This window comes from Mandrillus leucophaeus, unplaced genomic scaffold (genome assembly GCF_000951045.1).
Source record: "Mandrillus leucophaeus isolate KB7577 unplaced genomic scaffold, Mleu.le_1.0 Scaffold1215, whole genome shotgun sequence".
Lineage (NCBI taxonomy): Eukaryota > Metazoa > Chordata > Mammalia > Primates > Cercopithecidae > Mandrillus > Mandrillus leucophaeus.
The window spans coordinates 888,143-910,424 of NW_012100488.1; the positions used below are offsets into that span (position 1 = coordinate 888,143).

The window sequence follows — 22,282 nt, forward strand, 5'->3', positions numbered from 1 at the left end:
TTAGTTTTTTTTTTTTTTTTGCAGAAATTGACAAACAGATCCTAAAATAGATAGTGAAATGCAAAGGAGTCAAAGTAGCCAAAACAGTTTTGAAAAGGAAGAATATAGTTGAAACATGCACTTTACAATTTCAAAATTTGTTAAAAGCTACAGGAACCAAGACAGTGGACACTCAAGTAAAGGTAGACTTATAGGTCAATGAAACAGGATTGAAAATCCAGGAATAAATATTTACATATATAATTAATTTTCAACAAAAGTGCCAAAGCAATCCAATGAGAAAAGGATAGTCTTTGCAACAAATGGTACTGAGACAACTGCATATTCATGGACAAAAAGATGAATTTAGAATTTAGAATCTTACCTCACACCCTACACAAGTATTAACTCAAAATGGATCATAGACTTAAATGTAAAAGTTAAAACTATACAACTTCTAGAAGAAAACACAGAAAATCTTCAACATCTGCAGTTAGACAAAGGGTTCTAGAAATGCCACAAAAAAACACAATCTATAAAAGAAAAAAAGACAATTTGGACTTCATTAAAGTTTAAAACTTTTGTACCTCCAAAGACACCACTAACAATATGAAAGGAAAAGCCACTAACCAGGAGAAAATATTTGTAAATCATTTATCTCATAGGGGGCTTGTATCTAGAATACATATTTTTTTTAAAAAGAAGACTCTCAAAGCTCAATGATGAAAAAAGACAAATGACTCAATAAAAATGGGCAAAAGATCTGAATAGACATTTCCCCAAAGAAGATATGCAAACGGCCAACAAGCACATGAAAGGATCTCAGCATTAGCCGCCAGAGAAATGCAAATCAAAACCACAATGAGATACCACTTCATACCTACTAGCATGGGTACTATCAAAAAGGTAGACAATAACAAGTGTTAGCAAGAATGTGGAAAAATTGCAACCTTCATATACTACACTTCTCCACCTTGAAAAATTGTGATTATAGTCCTTGTCACATTGCAATACAATTATTTATCTCTCTTGCTAGACTCTGTGCTCCTTAGGAAAAGAAACTGGTTAGCATACATTATGCCCTCAGTAAGTGTTCAGTTCATAAGTAAATAAATGAATGTTCAAGAAATAGTCAATTCAACTTAGCCATCCATTATTGAGGACCTGCTATTAACAAAATAGAAAGAAGAATAAAGATGTTTAGCTGATGTTACATAATGAAAAATAATAGTTCCATTTATATAAGTACTTATTATATACAAGTCCATTATCTTGTTTAATTCTCAGAGCCACTCTAAGAGGTAAGGATCCTCATCTCCATGTCACAGGTGAGGAAACTAGGCTTAAAAAGACCTCAGTTACATAGCTAGTAAGTTGTGAAGCTAGGATTCAAACCCACACAGGTACTATGGTCACTCTGCTATATGGACACTACATAAAAGAGCAACAATAGTGCTTTCTTTTAAGGGCTTATAGTGTGTTATCTTTATTAGGACATATTTCAAATGTTATATTTCCATGGTCTGAATATGTCTGCATGAATTTTTTTAATTGGTTTTGGCTGTTTTCTGTGCTTCTAATAATTCTATGACTTGCTAAAATATTTATACTATGTCAAAACATACAGAAAATAATGATCATATTGTAAGGAGTTACACTACTGTTTTCATTCAGATCCTAACTTCTTTATGTTCTTAATTATAAGCACTTCTCTAGTAAGGGCCAGAAAGGTGATATATTATCATCCTAGCATCCTATTAATTTGTATTGCCACCTGCTATAAAAACAAGGGTTTTTTCCTGTTACTGGAAATAAACATGTTTATCAAACAACAAAAAGTAACTTTTTCTAGTTTGTAATTATTTCTATTTAAAAAAGTGGGGCCATTTACCTAAGGCAGCTGCCATATGAATAATTCAACTGACTGAGAGTCTATTTGCCTAAAGGTTTTAAATCATGTTTATGCTGTCTCAAAAATTAAAGATTTGATTCCAACATTTTCTGAAAAGATCTCTTGGAGGGTGAAATGATTATTCAATAAGGATGAAACCGAAAAGCCCACTAAAATTTTACAAACAAAAAATAAAATTACTGGGTTCATATACCTCAAACGCACCCAAATTACTCCTGCCTCTGGGATCTCCCTCAGTCTAGACCCTTGGTCCTCATGTGTGAACCACAGACCAGCAGCATCAGCATCACCTGGGAGGCTCATTAGAAATGCCAAATCTCAGAGCCCATCCTTGATTTACTGAATCAGAGTCTGTCATTTCACAAGATTTTCAGAGGTGTTTCCACACCTTAGTTTGGAAGCACTGCTCTAGCTAGAAAACGCGACCCCTCTGCAACTCTTTGCTGGGGTCCCTCCTCATCCATCAAATCCTACTTCAAACATCACCCCCTTCTCAGGTCATTCATTGAAAATCCCACCTATGCAAGTTATTCCTAGCTCCAAATTTCACTACCTAAGTCACCCCCTGACATGGTTTGGCTGTGTCCTCACCCAAATCTCATCTTGAACTGTAGCTCCCAAAATTCCCACACGTTGTGGGAGAGACCTGTTGGGAGATAATTGAATCATGGGGCAGTTTCTCCCATACTGTTCTCGTGGTGGTGAATAAGTCTCAGGAGATCTGATGGTCTGATAAAGGGAAACCCCTTTCACTTGGTTCTCATTCTTTCTTTGTCTGCTATGTAAGATGTGACTTTCGCCTTCCACTATGATTGTGAAGCCTCCCCAGCACATGAAACCATGAGTCCATTAAACCTCTCTCCTTTATAATTACTCAGTCTTAGGTATGTCTTTATTAGCAGCGTGAAAATGAACTAATACACGCCCTTCCCCTCCTTCTCCCTCATTTCCTCCCACCTTTCCTCCTCTGGCCTCCTTGTTTTACTGGTTTATTATGTTTTCCTCTACTGAAAGGTAAGCTCCATGAGAACAGTGACCAAGTTTGTTTTAGACACTGCTTTAATATCTTCCTCTGGAAGAGTGCCTGGATCATAGTAGATGCTAAAAAGATATGTGATGAATGAATGAATGATTCTATCAAGAGGAAATCTATTTACAGGCCATATCAGTATTGAAAACTTCACATGTCCATCTGTTTAACCAATATATCATTTCTTGAATTTTCCTGATCAATACTAATGACTCATTCATTGCCTCGCATTTATATGTTATCCATGAAATATAACTGTATATTTATATATTAATATTAAGTATATATTTATGTACACTTACATTTCATGGATAACATTTTCACAGGCAGAAATGTGTATATAAAAATAATTTCCAAAGCCCTATATAAAATGTCCAAAGAGGTATCTCTTTGTAACATATAGTTACAAGTGTAACTACAAAGCAATGAATTAATTTCTCCAAGCCACATAGGAAAATCAGCCTCAGTGTTACCAAAATAGCAAGCTCAAAGGCAATTAACTCATAATTTCAAATAAAATAGACTCTTACCTTAAGTGTTAACGGTGATCCTGAAATTTTTATCTTTGGCTTCTTCAGATGAAAATACAATAGAGCCATTTCTAGGTAGGAGTCTCTTATCAATCTACAATGATATAGCACTGTACTTATTAAATAGTTTCACCATGCATAATCATTGGTATCATTTGCCAACAATTTCTGAGCTGATGAAATGAAAAACTGGCAAAACCAGCATCTGTCACAAACACACACCCTCTTTTCATAGCCCTTTTGACCATAGATACTAGCATCTTCCTCCCTACTAAAATTGGAAGTTCTTGAAGAGAGCTCAGCATTCTGCCTTGTCCTGTGCTGGCAACACTCCATGCTATAACTGCCATGAAGCCTGGCATCAAGACCATTCTGGAATATTCTAGCACACAAGACACTAAATAAGTGAAGGTCAGGGCTGGAGGACTTTGCCTTGAAAATGTAGGCCCCTCTCTATCCTCCTCCACTAATTAAAATAGAAAGAAACACATAGAGTTATGCAACGCCAAAAGCAGAGATTTGGTATGGGTTAGGTCTATGTATTTACTATCAAATCTGTCAGCTGGGGATCAGTGCACCTGGATCAGTGCCGTTGTAATAAAGGCAGCTTACTCAATATTGAGGTTATATTCACACAGAATTAAGTTGACCAGTCCTGGTCCTGACGACCAGAGTGAATAGCCACATGAACCTCTTCTAGACACAACTGCACATTTAGGGAAGGATCTTCCAGTTTAGAAGCCAGTCATCCTGAGGAGGCCCCAGCAATCCTGGGACTGACAGGAGATCTGGGTACAGGCCAATATGCCATTATGAGTACAGACCAATATGCCACTGACAGGAGATCTGGGTACAGGCCAATATGCCACTATGAGGACAGTCATTTACCATTATTTTAAAGGAGGCTTTCGGTCAGAACAAAGAGCAACAAGCTTGAGATGGACCCCATGAACTAGCCCTGCTTTGAGAAGGCATCCCAATCAATCCAGCCTTGAGTGGTCAATATACTACCAGAACACAGGGTTCAAGCCAAACACACACAGCTACAACAATGGAATATCCTTTTACCCTGAGTTTTGATCATTTTTCAGGCTTAGTTGTATAGCTTCATATAAACTCTCAAGTTGAAAACTTGGAGATTTCTCTTCCATTAGTATTTGACGTTCTATTTTGCCTGAAAGAAGAAAAAGATACAAAGATGGTTTTCCCTTTTTCTAGGACTTAGAATTTAAGAATAAATATTTCATGTTGGAAATTCAGAACATTTGGTGTGCTGTCCTTTTGTATGTCTGTCTATTTCTTCCAGAAGGTAAGCCAATAAGGAAAGACCCATTGCCTCCTTCTTCAGAACTCTCAGGCTTCCCCTGCAATCAGGAAGCAACGTGAGGCAAGCCTCCTTTGGCTTGCCCTGCACAACTGGTCTTCCCATCTTCCCATCTAACTTTTCTCTCCATTCCCTTATGCTTCTCCCTCCTCCTGTATCTTACACTCCCTTTTTTGACATGCATTCTCCTCTTTCCCCTGTCTCCTTCACAGATATCAGAAAACATGTTCATTGTAGCATTATTCACATTATTCACAATAGCCAAGATATGGAATCAATCTAAGTACCCTTCAACAGGTGCATGGATAAAGAAAATGTGATATGGCTGGGTGTGGTGGCTCATGCCTGTAATCCTAGCACTTTGGGAAGCTGAGGCAGGTGGATCGCAAGGTCAGGAGTTTGAGACCAGCCCACCCAACATGGTGAAACCTCGTTTCTACTAAAAATACAAAAATTAGCCGGGCATGGTGGTGCATGCCTGTAATTCCAGCTACTCAGGAGGCTGAAGCAGAAGAATCGCTTGAACCTGGGAGGTGGAGGTTGCAGTGAGCTGAGATCACACCACTGCACTCCAGCCTGGGTGACAGAGTGAGACTTAGTCTCAAAAAAAAAGAAAAAAAAAAGAAAGAAAATGTGATATATATACACAATGGAATACTATTCAGCCTTAAAATAGAAAGAAATCCTGTTATTTGCAGACATCATGGATGAACCTGGAGGATCTTACTCTCAGTGAAATAAGCCAGGTACATAAAGACAAATATTGCATGATCTCACTTAACTGAAGAATCTTAAAAAGTCAGGGATGGTGGGGAAATAGGGAGATAATGGTCAAAGGGTACAAAGTTTCAGTTAAACGGGAGGAATAAGTTCTGAAGACCTATTGTACAACATGGTGACTATAATAATAATTATAGATTTTAAACGCTTTCACCACAAAAAAAGATAAGTATGTGAAGTGATGGATACGCTAATTAGCTTGATTGAATCATGCCACAATATATACATGTATCAAAAACATCACACTATACCCCATAAATATATACAATTGTTACATCAGTTAAAAATAGATTGAAAACACTTTTAAAATTTAAAAAAAATACACACACAAACCTAAGGAGAAAAAATAAATCCTAAAAAGTCAGCAAATGGCTGAAAACTCTCTATGATAATGCAAACGCGCTGGCCCTCGCAGCTCCCAGTCCTCATGGTGAGCTCCAGCCTTCAAATATAGGCACTAGCAGGCCAGGCCTGGTGGTTCATGCCTGTAATCCCAGCACTTTGGGAGGCCGAGGCTGGTGGATACCTTGAGGTCAGGAGTTCGAGATCAGCCTGGCCAACATAGTGAAACCCCATCTCTGCTAAAAATACAAAAATTAGCCAAGTGTGGTGGCGCACGCCTATGGTCCCAGTTACTCAGGAGGCTGAGGAAGGAGAATTGCTTGGACCCAGGAGGCGAAGGTTGTAGCGAGCCAAGATCATGCCACTGCACTCCAGCCTGGGCAACAGAGCGAGACTCCGCCTCAAAAAAAAAAAAATGTAGGCACTAGCAGAGCAGCACATGGGTAGCAACAAGGATGGAAAGGGAAACTTCTATAATCATGGTAGAAAGGATTCACAGCTTTCATGCAGCCAGTGGAAAGGGCACAGAGCTGGCCAGCGCTGAGCTCACATCTGGGCACTATCATTTAGTGGCTGTTCACTTTCGGAAAGTCCCTTAACCAGACCTCACCTAATTTTCCTCATCGTCAAGTGGGATTTGTTATGCCTACCTTGCAGGGCTATTTTAAGAATTAGCACTATGAGATGTAACATATTCAATATAGCACCTAGCATCTAGCGGACACTCAGTAAATCATAGCAGTCATCCTCATCTTTTTCTTAGGGGTAAAATGGCCACAATAAAAGTATATAAATGTATTAAGTAAATAGGTGTTATATATAAGTTTTAAGTATAGGTATGCTGTAGCTATTTAATTTCAATGAGTGTATATCTCTTATTTATAAAAGTTAACCAAAATGTTTAGCTAAGTAATGAAATGATGCAGAAAAAAAAGTCTTCCAAACATTATTTAAGTAATATTATTTATAGCTAAAAGGGTATGCTGCCATTTTTCAGTCAAACATGAAACTTTGTATAAGAAGAATCAATTATAATTGTAAACAAAATGAAGTAGTCGTACTTTTTCCTTTCTAGACATAAACTTAAAATAAGCAATGTTCTTTTACCTAAAACTGGATTTGGTGGAGGTACCATTGTGTTAACCATCTCTAAGCCCTTTGTATGTCTGTAATTTTTATAGTCAAGGACCAAATTTTCAAGAATCCTGTTGTTAATAGAAAAAAGAATTCTGCAAATTTTGTCATAGTTCTGACATTTTACCTTTCTGAAAAAGGATTTCAGCTTCCACCTCATGTTCCTCCACTGCTGTTGTTCTACAGAGCTTCAGTGCCTCATCAAACAGACGAAGAGCAGGTAACCACTTCGAGGGGTCCTTCCTTTTATTCTTGTAATATACTTGCTTGGCCACTGTATGTCCTAAAAGAAAAATGGTTGGGTGGGGAAGAACAATACAATACACAGCGTTTATAACAAGCCTCCAAGTTACCAGACTACTCTCACAGTAATGAAATCTATCAAGAACTTTGGTAGTTTTTACAAGTTTTAGCATCCAATAAATGTTTTAAAGACTTTATATCTAGTATTTCAATGAATTACAGTAATAACCCTTTGAAATTTTTTCTTTGATACATTTCTAACATGTTTTCTTATTTTTTAAATGAAGGATAATCTCTCAAAATCCCTTCCTTCTAAAATTTCACAATGCTCTACACAACAACTTTCATGCCACTAAGATGAGGTTGTTAACAGGGAAACACCCAGAAATTTTATGTTGTTCCCAATAAAATTTGCAAATATTAATAGGCAGTAATTTTCTTTCTATTAAGCATTATAGTGGTTACTTGCTTTGTGTGTTTTGTTTTGTTTTTTTGTCATCTCCACTAGACACCAAACCCATGATGGTCAAGGGCTACATGCTATGTTTTTATTAGGCCCCATCATTATTTAACATGTTTTTACTTAAAAAACCATTGTATGGAAGAGACATTAGACTTTATCTATGTGACCCCAGAGCCAGACAGGCAGACATTTATTCAACAAATATTTTCTAAGTGCTTAGGTACTTGATAAAAATGAAAATAGAAAATAATAAGAGCTAAGATTTATTAAACATGTCCTATGTGCCAGCCACCCTCTGAAGGACTTAAATGCATTATTTATATGATCCCCACAACTCTGAGTGGGCACCATTATCAAGCTTATTTGAGAGAGGACAAAGCAGTAAGTAGCTCAGTGAGGTTTCAGCAACTCTCCCAAGGTTAGATGGTTAGTAAATAGAAGAGCTATAATTTGAACCTAGGTAGTCTGGCTCCAGGCCCACAGTCTCAACTACAACATTGCACTCTCTCTTAAGAGGGAGGTCATGAAGCCTAGTGTTTTGTTTAATGGAGAATATGAATAGCCAGACAGATAATCAAAATACCGCATGGCCAATTGTGTAGCAGATAAAGCACGGGGCACTTTGCTAGCAGGCCCAGATTGGGGAAGGTCAGGGAAACTGTCTCAGAGAATGTGGCTGTCTAGGCTGAAAGCAGATTAACAACTTCTCTTTGGTAATTTTAAAGAACAAAAAAGTTGGCATAAAGAGGAGAAGGCAAGTAGGGGAAATAATTAATTGACAGGATAATGGAACACACGATAAAGCAATATAAACAGGCAGTGTAGGACTCTGATACAGATACTGAAATCTAGCTGAAGCACTGGATCCTGGCCAGTCATTGGTGCTACCACGTCACTGAGGCTTTAAACAAGTCCCCACATGCCTCTAAACCTTGAGCGTCCTCTGAAAAAATGATTGAAATATTGGGTATTATATGTCTTTAAAACATTTCTTGGCTACTAAATGATAAAAAATAAAATGCAGCAGAACTACAAAATTGTGAGGTATCTTTAGGTTCTGAAATTTTCTAATTCCAAGCTGCTATGCCCTACAAAGGACATATTTTTTTAAACCTAGAACTTGTGTAAATGTTTAATTCAGGAATGTGCTATGTGAATGGCAGGATGATGGACAGCCTCAGTCTCTCTCTCTGTCTCTCTCTCTCTTATCCAGGAAGAAGTTACTGAGTCCTTACTCTGAACCAGGCAGGAGGGCAGCACACTGATGAGAATACAGAGATGACAAAGTGAATACGGAGAAGAAGAAGAATATGGAGATGAAAAGCCCTTGCTTCTAGGAGGCTCCCAGAAGAGTAAGGAGGCCAGGCATGGAACAGGAAGAACAGCTGACATCTACAAAGCTCTTAAAACAAGGGAGGAGGTGCCCTTCTAAATATGTTATGCATGCCACTCACATCATCCCAGAGGTCAATGACATTGGCACTCACCGACATTTTATAGGAGAGGAAATGAAAACAAGGGAAGTTAAATGACTTGTTCAAGGAATTGAATAAGAATTCTTTCTTAGAGCCCACACTCTTAACCTCAACAATTATCAACTGTGATTAGATCCCAGGTTAGAAGGGAAATAAAAGATATGCTAATTTGTTCAGCACAACCATATTTCAACATCTCCCCTTTTAGTATATTTCACTTACTGTTTCCAATTATACCAAATATCAATATAGGACAAAAATAACAAATACGTTATGTCATCATGCCACGTATATGTATATATAATATGTATTAGTACTATATAGTTTATATTATATATTAGTGCCATATGATGAGATATATGATATGGTATTATATATAATATGATAATGGCACTAATATATAAAAATAATACTTGAATTGTCTTCTAGATTTTTGTTAAAATTAGAATTGTTACAGAAATTATAAACTATTTTCTCTCCCTCCCTAACCAGATAATAGGCTTCCTGAGGGCAGAGATGAGGACTGGCTTCCTAGTACGTCCCCACTCCCCAGCATCATTCTTGCATATAAGTGGCCCTCAATGAATGTTTGCTGATTGAATAAACACAAGAAATGTAAGTAACTTTCATTCACTCCTATTATACAATCAGTAATCCACTTTTTCATGTAATAAGGAAGCTCAAGGTTCAGTCATTAATTTTAAAAAGATTTTAAATAACCATGATGTTTATTTTTGTATTATAAAAATAATCTCTAAATGTCTTTTTCTATCAGAGACTTTCACATGAAAAAAAATTTTAAGTGGCCCATTCGTGTGACATAATCTATACTATAAAGGAAAATTGTCAAGAAAGCATCAAGTCACAGCTGATTTTATGCTTTATAATATTTAAGTGCTCCTTTTTCCAGTAAACATCAACTCTGTGAAAAAGACGTTGTAAAACTGATGTTGTTTTGACAGAAAAGCTGCTTTGGGTTTTGTTTTTTAAGTCTGTGTTTAATATAATACACCAAGAAGCAAGCTGTTCAGCCTCAAGTGACTCTAAAGCATAGCAACAGTATTGTCATTGAGTGGTGACACATCCTCAAGATTAGTAAGTCAGAAAGTATAGAATATATTTGATTTAACACAATCTGTACAATTTAACACAATCTGTACTTTAAGCTCCTGCAGAAATCAAATGCCCTGATAATTGAAGAAACTGTAGACTGAAAATACAGAAAAATAGCTCTCATGAGATCAGCAAGCTGGAAGGAATTCAAGAGGCCAATTAAGTCAGCCTAACTTCATAAAGGAGGAAACGTAATATAAAGGGGAAGTAATGCATGTAAAGTAATAAAATTCATATCTGATGATGATCATCAACATATAATAACAATGATCAATAATAATAATGAGAGGGAGGAATAGAAGGGAGTTGGGAGATTCTGCACAGGTGATAGCTTGGGCATGCCCTTGCTGCCCTCCCTTTCCCAATCCAATCCAACAATCAGCTTCTCCAGAGCTGCTGCTGCTGCTGCTGCTGCTGCTGCTGCTGCTGCTGTTGCTGCAGGAGGCAGGTGGGTCATAGAAGGTGACAGGTAAGAACAGATAGAGCTGGTACAGGATCTTCTGCACTCTGGGATGGACAAGAGCCTGGGAACCAGGTGCAGGCAGCCATGGATCAAAGATCAGGTACAGCATCCAAAAAGAGCTTGGAACAAGGTCTCTAGTTTCAAAGAGTGACAGCTCTGGCTGGCTGCCTTCTTGGTTTCTCAGGACCTGTGAGGGGCTTGAAGGTGGCCTGAGTCCTCTCCACTCCTGAAACTAAAGAATATTGATCTTTGCTGCTTCTCCTGGTGTCTTACAGGGAATTGAACTTTTGAAGTCTGGTATAGAACCAACCCATATAGGCAGAATTAGGTATTCTTAACCACCACTTGCAGCATGGCCACTACTGAAATTAATCCAACAGCTAGATATGACTCACAACAAACGGACAAAGGGAAACAGCCCAGCAAAAAAGATCCAGCAGTTGGCAAGAGGAAGAACAAATACAACCCCCAGAAAAGGTGGCAGCAGTAAAATAAAACTGATTAAAATTCAGACAACAAATCAAAAAAGTAAGAGCATGTATAGAGATATAAAGTTTTCAGATAATTTTGAGAAGACGGTCAATACGGAAACCTAAATTAATAATCAGAAAGATCAAGTGGAAGTAAAAGTAGTTCAAGTTACAGATGATAAAAATAAATGGAAATTATAAAGAAAAACATAATAGACTTAGAAGACAGATCAAGACTTGACATATAAATTATAATAGTCAACACTCAATAGTGCTTACTATGATCCAGGCACTGGTCTAGGCATTTAACATCTTCTTAACAATCTTATCAATTAAGTGCCATTATTATCCTCTGAATGTTTGTGTCCCCTTAAAATTCACATGTTGAAATGTAACCCCCACATGATGCTATTAGAGGTAGAGACTTTGGGAGGTGATTAGGTAATGAGGGCTCTGTCCTCCCGCATAAGATTACTGTCCTTATGAAAGACAAGAGGACAGACTTGTCCTAATAAAAGACAAACTTGAGAAAGCCCATCTGCCCCTTCGACCATGTAAGGACACATAGAAGGTGCCATCTATAAAGCAGAGCCATCCTTCACCAGACACCAAATCTACCATTGCATTATTCCTTTGGACTTCCCAAACTCCAGAGCTGTGAACAATAGGTTTCAACTGTTTATAAATTACCCAGTCTAAGGTATTTTGTTATAGCAGTCAAACAGACTAAGACACTCCCATTTTTGAGATGAGGAAATCAAGGCATAAAGAAGTTAAGTCACATGCTTAAGATCTGAACCTAGGCCAGATGGTTCTCGATGTACTAGTAACTGAAGAAGAAGAAAGAACAGAGAGTTACTAGGCAATAATTAAGCAAGAAGAAATTTTCTGACAGCTAGAAAGAGATTTACTTGCAGATTGAAAGTGCTCACTGATTTCTAGGCAGAGAAAGAAAAGGCATATACCCAGACATATGCTGGTAAAATTACTGAGCTATAGAGACAAAAGAGAAAATCCTGTAAGTTTTCAGAAAGAAATAACAAATTTCTTACCAAAAGAAAATGGAAATTAGACTGACACTACAGTTCTCATTTGAGACACTCAAAGCTAGATATGATGGAATAATCTCTAACAAACCCTGAGAAAAAACAGCCACGCCCAAAAATTCTGGTACTGAGTTGAGAGCACATCACTCACCTCGCAGGGTTCAAGAAAGGTATTTGCGGAGAACATGGAATCAGAATATAATCTGAGGAAAACACTTAAAAAGAAAGAGAAAAGGATTCAATCAACAACCTATGAAGCAGAACAGAAACTGAAAGACTCTGAAGGCTTTGAAGATGAATGAAAAGAAGGAGGGAGGAAGAACAGCAGCACATTCTCAGTGGTACAATGACTAGGATTAGATATTTGAAATTAGAAATAGAGTTTCTTTAAAAAGGAAAGAAATAGTTCAAAGGAAAAGCATCAGGATACTTTGATTAAAAAGTACTAAATTATCTCAGTAAAATCTAGGAGATAGAAAGAGTAGGCGAGAAGGAGCAAAAATTCTAGAGATTTCTAGATGGTGAGATTAAAGTAGGAAGGTAAAATTCATCACAGTCTCATCTAATTGGGGATGGCCTATGAGGGAAACAGGTAAGAGCCTCTTGGTGAGAGGAAAGTTGGATTGGGTATTACAGTAGGGAACCACATGTCTGAGTCTGCAGAATGGGAAAGGAAAAGTACAGTGAATGTCTAAAATAACAGGAAAAAAGGTCATAAAAACAACTTGATCAAACTGACAAAGATAAAGAAAATAAAGTAAAGTAAGTAGTAAAGATAAAGTAAGATGTAAGAAATAACAACAACTGTACTACCATTTATTGCATGACTGTTGTGTGCCAGGCACTGTTTAATACTACATATATTTGATTTCATTTCATTATATCAAATATATATGGCAAATAGCCTACCTCCATTTTGCAGATAAGGCATGAAGTATAAGAGCTTGGATAACTTCTAAGATCAGACAACTAAGAAATAGTAAAGCCAAGATTCAGGCCTAGGTCCTTCAGATCCCAAATTTTCATCTAACCAGCTTGCTCTGCAGTTTCCTATTTCTAATAACCTGTGCGTTAGTCTTTTTTCCGCAGCACTGTCCACTAGATCTTTTTCAAATATTTGAAAAGGAGCTAACATTTACTGAGCACATACTATCTGCCGGAAATGGTAACTGGTGCTAAATGCATAATTTTCATTAGGTTTGTACCTTCACTGAAACATTTTTCTTGAGCAATTTTTTGTTACAAAAGTTATATGTATTCATTGTACTTCACTGTAGCAGATTAAAGGAGAGAGAGAAGCAAAAGAAGACAATAAACATCATCCATAATCACACCTGCCAAGGGGAGTCCCTATTTTCCAATGATCTTTTGATGTATACAATGAATATTTTATAATTTTGTGTTATATATGTTCTAATGTACTATGAACACCTTTCCATTGTATAAAAATTATTCTGCAACATTATTATTAGTGGTTGCATAGTAGTCTAATGATGAATGAAATCTGAAAGCACCATTATTGATTGATTGCTTGATTTCAGGCACTGTGTTAGGTGCCCGAGATGTCAAGTGAACAAAACAAAATCGCTGCCTTAAGAAGCTTATGTCGTAATGGAGGCTTCAAACAAGCAAGTAAATTGTCCTTAACAACCAACATGGTGAGTGTTACAATAAGAATAATCAGTTAGAAGGGGCGTGAGGCACATCAACCAGTCTTGGGGTTCAGGTAAAGCTTCCTGGAAGAAGTGATACTTAACTGAAATCTGAAGGATGGACAGAGTTTAAGGAAATGTATTTGCATGAGTGGGAGCCAGTGGGTAGTGGGGAGGAGAGGGAAGAGAATGATATGGTAAGAATGGGATTTCGGGGGAAGATTATTCCTAATGGAGAAAATCGCATGTGCAAAGGTGTAAAGCAAGCACACATCACCACATCCATCACGTGCAGTCACAGTGATTCAGTGTGACCGGAGGGTTGGGTGGAAAGGGGCACATGTCAGCTTGGACCACTTCATAAGAAGCCTTTTAAGCTAGAATAAATAGAGACCATTTACTTAAAGGATAGCCTAGGGAAATAGAAAGGTAATTATGGATAGGATACCAGAGAGGGAGATGGAAAATTGGGAGAAGGCAGCACCTGAGAATCCAGAGAGAGCAGAGTTTCAGGAAGTTGTGATTGGTGTCAGCAATGTCAAATGCCTTGGAGGGTCTGAAAACTACATGTTGAAATTATAGATTAAGTCCTTGGTGACCAACTCAAGAGTGATTTCTCTGGTCCAAATCCAGAATGAAGTGAGGTTAGGGGTGAATGAGAAGGGAGGAAAGAAGAGGAAGAGAGCAGACTCTACCCTTAAGGAGTCTGGCTGGAAGGACATTTTGTGAGAATGACAGAGGCTTACAGTAGGTTTGTTATTTTTTGTCGTTGTTGTTGTTGTTGTTGTTTGTTTGTTTAGTTTGGTTTTTTACTGGTGGATATTTGAAAATATTTACAAACTGAGGGAAGGAGGGAAAAGGATGTGTTGAGTAAGGAAGGTAGAAAATATGTGAGAGAGGGGTAAAAGTGCCAAAGTAATGTCTCCAGGAAGGACAGAGCCAACTAGGAGCTACAGCAAGGCCAAAAGGCTCAGCAGTATTGATAAAGGGGCAGGCTCCTCCCCTAAGAAAAGAGAGAGGCAGAAGGAGGCTGGAGTCATTAACCATGATCACAAAACAGAGTTAGGCCGATACACGGTTTTCCCACTGCAGGGAAACTATACCACCCACCTGGGATTGAAAATACTATTATCAGCCAGTCCACTAGTTAAGGCACTAACTAGAGTATTGTGAAGGAACATAAGATGCTGTCCCTTCAAGGGACTTTGACTCATAAAAATATGAAGACTTTTGACAATTCCTATATTTGTAAGATACAATTTTATTTCTTAAACTTTTACAAATGAATTATCAGAGCTTCCAAAAAAATGAATATCACCTTCATTAACACATTTATTTAAGCTATTTTTATTGACAAATGGTATCTAATTAAACTAAAGAGCTTCTGCACAGCAAAATAACCTATCATCAGAATGAACGGGCAACCTACAGAGTGGGAGAAAATCTTTGCAATCTACCCATCTGACAAAGGTCTAATATCCAGAGTCTACAAAGAACACAAACAAATTTGCAAGAAAAAAAAATTTTTAAATGGGCAAAGGACATAAATAGACATTTCTCAAAAGACATGCATGCAGCAAGCAAACATGAAAAAAAGCTCAACATCACTAATCATTGGAGAAATCCAAATCAAAACCACAATGAGATACTATCTCACGCCAGTCAGAATGACTATTATTAAAAAGTCAAAAAACAACAGATGCTGGCAAAGTTGCAGAGAAAAAGGAACGCTTTTACACTGTTGGTGGGAGTGTGAATTAGTTCAACCACTGTGGAGACAGTGTTGTGATTCCCCAAAGACTAGGGGCAGAAATACCATTTAACCCAGCAATCTCATTACTGGGTAATATCCAAAGGAATATAAATCATTCTATTTTAAAGATACACGCAAGCATATGTTCACGCAGCACTATTCACAATAGAGAAGACATGGAATCAATCTAAATGACTGTTAATGATAGACTGGATAAAGAAAATGTGGTACATATACACCATGGAATATTATGCAGCCATAAAAAGGAACGAGATCATGTCCTATGGATGGAGCTGGAAGCCATTATCCTCAGCAAACTAATCCAGGAACAGAAAACCAAACACCGCATGTTCTCACTTATAAGTGGGAGCTGAATGATGAGAACACATGGGCATGTCAGGGGGGATGACACACACTGGGACCTACTGGGGGGTAGAGGGAGGGAGAGCATCAGGAAGAATGGCCAATGGATGCTGGGCTTAATACCTAGGTGATAGGATGATCTGCGCAGGAAACCATCATGGCACACATTTACCTAAATAACAAACCCGCACATTCTGCACATGTGCCCCTGAATTTAAAATAAAAGTTGAAGAAAGAAAATAAATAATAAAAATAAACTATTTTTTTTGTTCACAGGCATTAAATTAGCATTTTTAAAGATATAAGTACTTCATGGCATCAGTTATAAAATATATAATGCATTTAACACATTCCTTTCCAAAATCTTCTTTAACAGTTAGTTATAATTTAAATATGCTAGATAACAGATTAGTGATCAAAAAATGTTTTAAGAAATGTATTTTGTGTTTGTAGGATTTTTTTCAGTAAAGTTGCTGAATTGCACAGCAATTTTGAAGTAAATTCTGTAGGCATAATTTTAATACAAAAGACTGATGACCTGGATAAAGTGCAATAGTCTAGACCAAGTAGTTATACATGTTATATTATGGTAATCAACTATGTACTTTATTCATATATAAAGACCATCTATACATCACACAGTCTGGCATATGATAAGTGATCAAAAACTATTGGTTAAACAAATAGAGCCTGAGCATTCATAAATATTGCCTTTTTTAAATGTACTCATATGATAGCCTGCCTAAAAATAACTTAAAAATTTTTATCAGTTATTCTAGTGCAATATTAGCTTAAATGTTCTTACCAATTCTCATTTTGACTTTGGCCAATAACATGACATGGGGAAGATAGATATTTTTCAAAGGCTGTAATGGATTTGCATATTTAGTGTTTGATGAACAAAATTCAATTGTTTCTCCAAAAGTTAGCATCTATTAAAAAAAAATTGTAATGAGCAATTAGTTGATGTGGTTTGGAATAGGAAGAAAGAGAGAAAAGTAAGTTTCTATGTCTTGTGGACACAAAAGGATTCTCACCTGTTCAGTTAGAATGCGATGAGCCCGAGTCAACAAATTTAATTTTCCTGTTTTTGAAAAGGGAGATTCCTTGAATTTCTCAGCTTTGGTTAAGTCATCCAGCAAAACTAGGCTTCTTGCCAGGGTTAGCCGTGATTGAGGAGAAATAAATTCATTTCCTTCCAGCAAATGTATTATATCCTATTAAAATAAAATTATTCATTTTGATAGTACTGTTTCCAATTCACTGAAACAAGAGCTGGTCATGTTAATTGTTATGCATTCAGTACCTAATGGAATTTGAAATTCTCTCCTTTTGTTCTAACTGGAATCCCTCCCTGACTATAAATATGAACAAAGTTTCCTTTCTACCTGAAGGTTTGTTATGATGTCTGCCTTTAAATGCTTTTCTTGTAGGCCAAGAATTACAGCTTGCGTCAAGAATTCAGCCTGCAGTTCCGTGTCGCCTGCACTTTTTGCCTCCATACACACTTCATTGATGAGGCTCAGGCAATCTGTCATATCATCCTCTAAAATAAACAAATGTGGTTATTTAAAATGCATCGAGAAAGTAAGAAGTTATACATGTGTAATAGCCCCAATTTTCATCACTGAAATATTGTATAATATCAAAGAACAGGGCAGTATATTAAGATGGAAAACAGACTCTGCATGAAACATGGAAAATAAATGTGTTGTACTTTGTGGGAAAGTACTTTAGGATTTTCCAGTGCTCCAAAAATGATGATATCGCATGAGATAATTTAATTTGGAAGATGGATAGAAATGAGTAAATAGATAGGTATACAAATAAATAATGATTAATCACTCCAAGAACTAACATTTACATGTGCCAAGCTGTGATCTAAGACAGTATGAATTTAACCCACTTAATTCTGACAATAATCCTAGAAAGTAGGTACAATCATCTCCATTTTACAGGGTAGGAAACTGAGTAAGGGGGATTTAAGAGACTTGGCTAAGAAAGGCTTGGCAAGGAAGTGGTGGATCCAATATTTGAACACAAGTGGGTTGGCTCCAGTAATCTGTGCTCTTCGCTCCTACACTAGTTGCCTTCCCAGATGACACGAAGACCTGGGCATTCGTATTTTGAAATTGCTTTACCTGTTTTGCATACATTAGTAAAATATATGCCACTTTCAATGATACAAAGAGCTGTTAAAAATATTCTTATATATTAATAACCTGAATTTTTAATTCTATAAGCAGATTAAGCTAGAAAGTTATAAAACGTTAACATAATAAAATACATCCCAATAAACCCCTTTTCACCTATGCAAAATTAATTTTTATGAAAACATTGGTTAAGCAAATGTTTGTACCTTTCATAATTCCAATGCCATGAATCTGTGCAACAAACGCAGTCACCAATGCTAAGCAGCACCTCAACCACAGATGAATGTTGAAATATTCTCGGGCATTTAGGGAAATAGGATCTAAAAACTCATTGTCATCTTTATTTTCAGTGGCCTAAACAATATTAAAATGATGGTTATCTTTCCATTTAATAATGTCAAGCTTCTAAACTAAGACTAAATGTAAGTTTAAAAGGCATCTGGTATCATTCCACAGTATTAAAATTTTTAATTTAGAAATGATTCTTGCACATTCTATAAAATATAAAAAATATTCAAAACAAAATCACCCACAATCCAACAATCCTCTATTAACATTTTAGCATATTGCTTTTCAACTTTCCTTTTCTCTCTGTACCCATTGTTGAAAAATAGTTTTGCAGTGTGAATTTCTCACTGCAAATTATATTATCAGCAGTTTCTATGTCATGAAAAGTTTTTGTAAATGTCATTTTAAGAGCTAAAAAATAAATAATATTCACTAATATTCATTTAGTTATTATGTGTCAGGTACTGTGCTACGTGCTTTGTATATATTATCTCATTTAACCCTCCTAACAGCCAAAGAGGTATTATAATCATTTCCATTTTACAGTTGGGAGAACTGAGACCTAGGAAGGTTAACTATCTTGCCTAAACACTGTCATATTTTGACGGAGGTGGGATTCCAACCTGTGTCTTCCTGACTTTAGAGTCCACAGTCTTAATCCACTGTGTTATGTTACTGTATGCTGCTCATATTCCAAACAGGTATTGTAATTAATTTGCCACCCTCAATATTACACTTTACAAAGAGGTGACAAATGTCCAGAGCTACTGAGAGCTAGGAGAGATGTGCAAAGAAAGCTATTTCTGGGGGAGTAGAGTCCATCGTAGACACTGGGAACTTTAAAATCATTTACAACAACCGCCATTTGTTCTAAGTATTTCCTGCTATGCACTTCTGACAGCTCCTCGTGTACAACCAATCAGCAACACATGCTAGCCAGAAGTAGCTAATGGGGCCTAAAGGGGCTCGAATGCAGGTAGGTAGTACAGGAAGAGTAGGGCAAGCTGTTCCCTGGAAACAAGGGTAAGCAGTCAACAGGCCTGGCACCGTGGCTCACACCTGTAATCTCAGCGCTTTGGGAGGCCAAGGCAGGTGGATAACCTGAGGTCAGGAGTTCGAGACCAGCCTGACCAATATGGCGAAACTCTCTAAAAACACAAAAATTAGACAGGCATGGTGGCAGGCACCTGTAGTCCCAGCTACTCTGGAGGCTGAGACAGGAGAATTGCTTGAACCCAGGAGGCAGAGGTTGCAGTAAGCCGATATTATGCCACTGTATTCCAGCCTGAGCGACAAAGCAAGACTCCGTCTCAAAAAACAAACAAACAAACAAAAAACCAAAGAGTAAGCAGTCGACAGAGGTCCACAGGGAGGATAGTGATTCGAATGGGCACAAGAAGTACTCAAAGAGTCTAGTATGTAGATTAGCAATACAGAAAAAAATGCCCATCAGTATAACTTAATCACTCAATGCTCAGATTTCCTGTCACTAATGAAAATACAGGTCACATTAATTTCAATCAGGGTTTCTCAACCTCAGCACTACTGACCTATTTTGGGCCAGGTAACTGCTGTGGAGGGCTGTACTGCAGACTATAGGAAGTTTAGCAACTTCCCTGGCCTCTACCTAGTAGATGCCAGTAGCACCCCTCTCCATCCAGTTGTGACAACCTAAAATATCTCCAGACATTGCCAAATTTCCCCCAGGAGGCAAAATCACCCCCAATTGACAATCATTATTCTAAGTCAATTTTTAGAGTTAGATTGCTTTTAGCATTTTTATTGCTTTCAATATAGTAAGAAATGAGTCTCTACTGAGGACAATTAGTTTTGCTAATTTGTAATGACGCTAGATATTAGCGATTTTATTAGTAATGTTTGAAATAATGAGCAAGGGTTCTATGTGATGAATCTGAATTTATATTTCAGTCCTAAACAATCCTGTATTGTTAAATTACTTGGTCTTATCAAAGCCTAATCAGAGAATATGTGACATCAGTTGTCAGATTTGAGAGCTTAAATGGAAGACTCTAACTATGAGGAATCCAAAGCAGGAAACAGTACAGGTATCTGACTGGCAATGCTAAGGCAATTGATTCAAAAGCGGAATGAGGAGCAAGTCTTGGGAAACAACTTTATTTGCTAGGTAGATCAAAGCTAGATTAATATAATGGTACATCTGGGACTTTGGATGGGACTTTAGTAATTATATCCCAATTCCATCAGTTCAAAAATGAGATTATAAGTTTTTTTAAATTAAGAGATTTGTCCAAAGTATGCCAATAAATAAATAGCATTAATAGGACCTAAATCTTTATACGCCAAATTCAATGTTTTTTCTACTTTACTCCTTTGCTTCATCTAAATAATTAGACAATTTCCTAGCATGCCGATAGTTCTTATATGATAAGTATTGTAAGGACAGACATTAAGTCATACTTACAGAAGTTCCTGGAGAGACAGGATTCTCTGTGTCATCCTGTACTACCTTCTTTTTAAAAAGTTTTGAATCCTGGAGAAGTTTAAGTGTAGAAAATACTATTGCAGCACTAAAATAGAGAATATATTTTAAATGTTATCAGTATTATATTTGTGGCATCTATATGTTATTTCCTAAATCTCTTTCTCCAAAAAACATTCTCACACGCCCCCCCAACAATCCCCAAAACTGTCAGGTGCCATTTCTGCAGGCCCTAATAGCACCCTGGTCTTAACCACACACTAGTACTTGTCATATTTCATTGTCTGAGTATTGCTTCATAGCTAATTTGTCTTATTCCCTATTGAAATCCAGCATCTAGCATAGTGACTAAGACATAATAGAAACTAAAAAATATTTTTAAATGAGTGAATAGAAGAATAAAGGAGTGACGTTTCCAAGATCTAAAACAAAATGTATTGGCAATCTCATTTTAATATTTTGTATTTTATGTACATCAGAACGTGATTCTCCAGCTTTCTGAGGTTATGGAACTGTGTTACCTAATGCTATTACACTTAGAAACTCAAGCTAAATTATTGAATTATTGCTTAATCTGTGTCTAGCAGCACCAGAAAGGAAATGTACTCTATCAAAAAAATGGAGACCAGGAGTTAAGAATTCTTTACTTCCTGTTGCTCCATGTATAAATTTGTCTGCATTTTAAGCCATTATATCCTCCTCCCCTGTAGAATAGTAAATTTAACATTGGCATCACACTTCTTCAAAATATTTTAATGGTATATATTAAGAGCCATCTTCTTTTGAAAATGTGTTCCAAAACAAAATTCAAAATACAGAACATTCTGTATGTGTGAAGATGCTCATCATACACACATAAAAAAAAAAAAAAAAAAAAAAAAAAAACTCAAATATATCCTATGGACAACTTCTTCTTATATCCATCCAATTTCCCCATTTAACAGCTCCACTTGAAAAGTTAATCGACAGTCACATTTAACAAGTGTTATGAGTTGAATTTTGTCTCCCCAAAAGGTATGTTGAGGTCCTAAGCCCCCGTACCTCAAAATGTGACCTTACTCGGAAATAAGTTCGTTACAGAAGCAACCAAGTTAAAATGAGAACATTAGGCTGGGTCCTAATCCAATATGACTGATGTTTCTATAAAAAGGGAGGTTTGGGCCGGGCACAGTGGCTCACACCTATAATCCCAGCACTTTGGGAGGCCAAGGCGGGCAGATCACGAGGTCAGGAGATCGAGGCCATCCTGGCTAACATGGTGAAACCCCGTCTCTACTAAAAATACAAAAAAATTAGCCGGGAGTGGTG

The 22,282-nt window shown here is 37.0% G+C and overlaps 1 protein-coding gene across 1 annotated transcript in view; it reads right to left on the bottom strand.

Moving 5' to 3' along the window:
• The window catches only part of LOC105533026 (cilia- and flagella-associated protein 54-like), a gene marked incomplete at its 5' end in the record, with an annotated part of 140,743 nt that overhangs the window by 64,645 nt on the left and 53,816 nt on the right, over nt 1-22,282 (bottom strand). The window contains 8 exons of the mRNA XM_011971362.1: nt 3,452-3,545; nt 4,520-4,625; nt 7,159-7,314; nt 16,878-17,004; nt 17,110-17,289; nt 17,461-17,618; nt 18,432-18,579; nt 20,957-21,062. Of these exons, the coding sequence (XP_011826752.1) occupies nt 3,452-3,545; nt 4,520-4,625; nt 7,159-7,314; nt 16,878-17,004; nt 17,110-17,289; nt 17,461-17,618; nt 18,432-18,579; nt 20,957-21,062 (1,075 nt within the window). The remainder of the gene's footprint in view (nt 1-3,451; nt 3,546-4,519; nt 4,626-7,158; nt 7,315-16,877; nt 17,005-17,109; nt 17,290-17,460; nt 17,619-18,431; nt 18,580-20,956; nt 21,063-22,282) is intronic.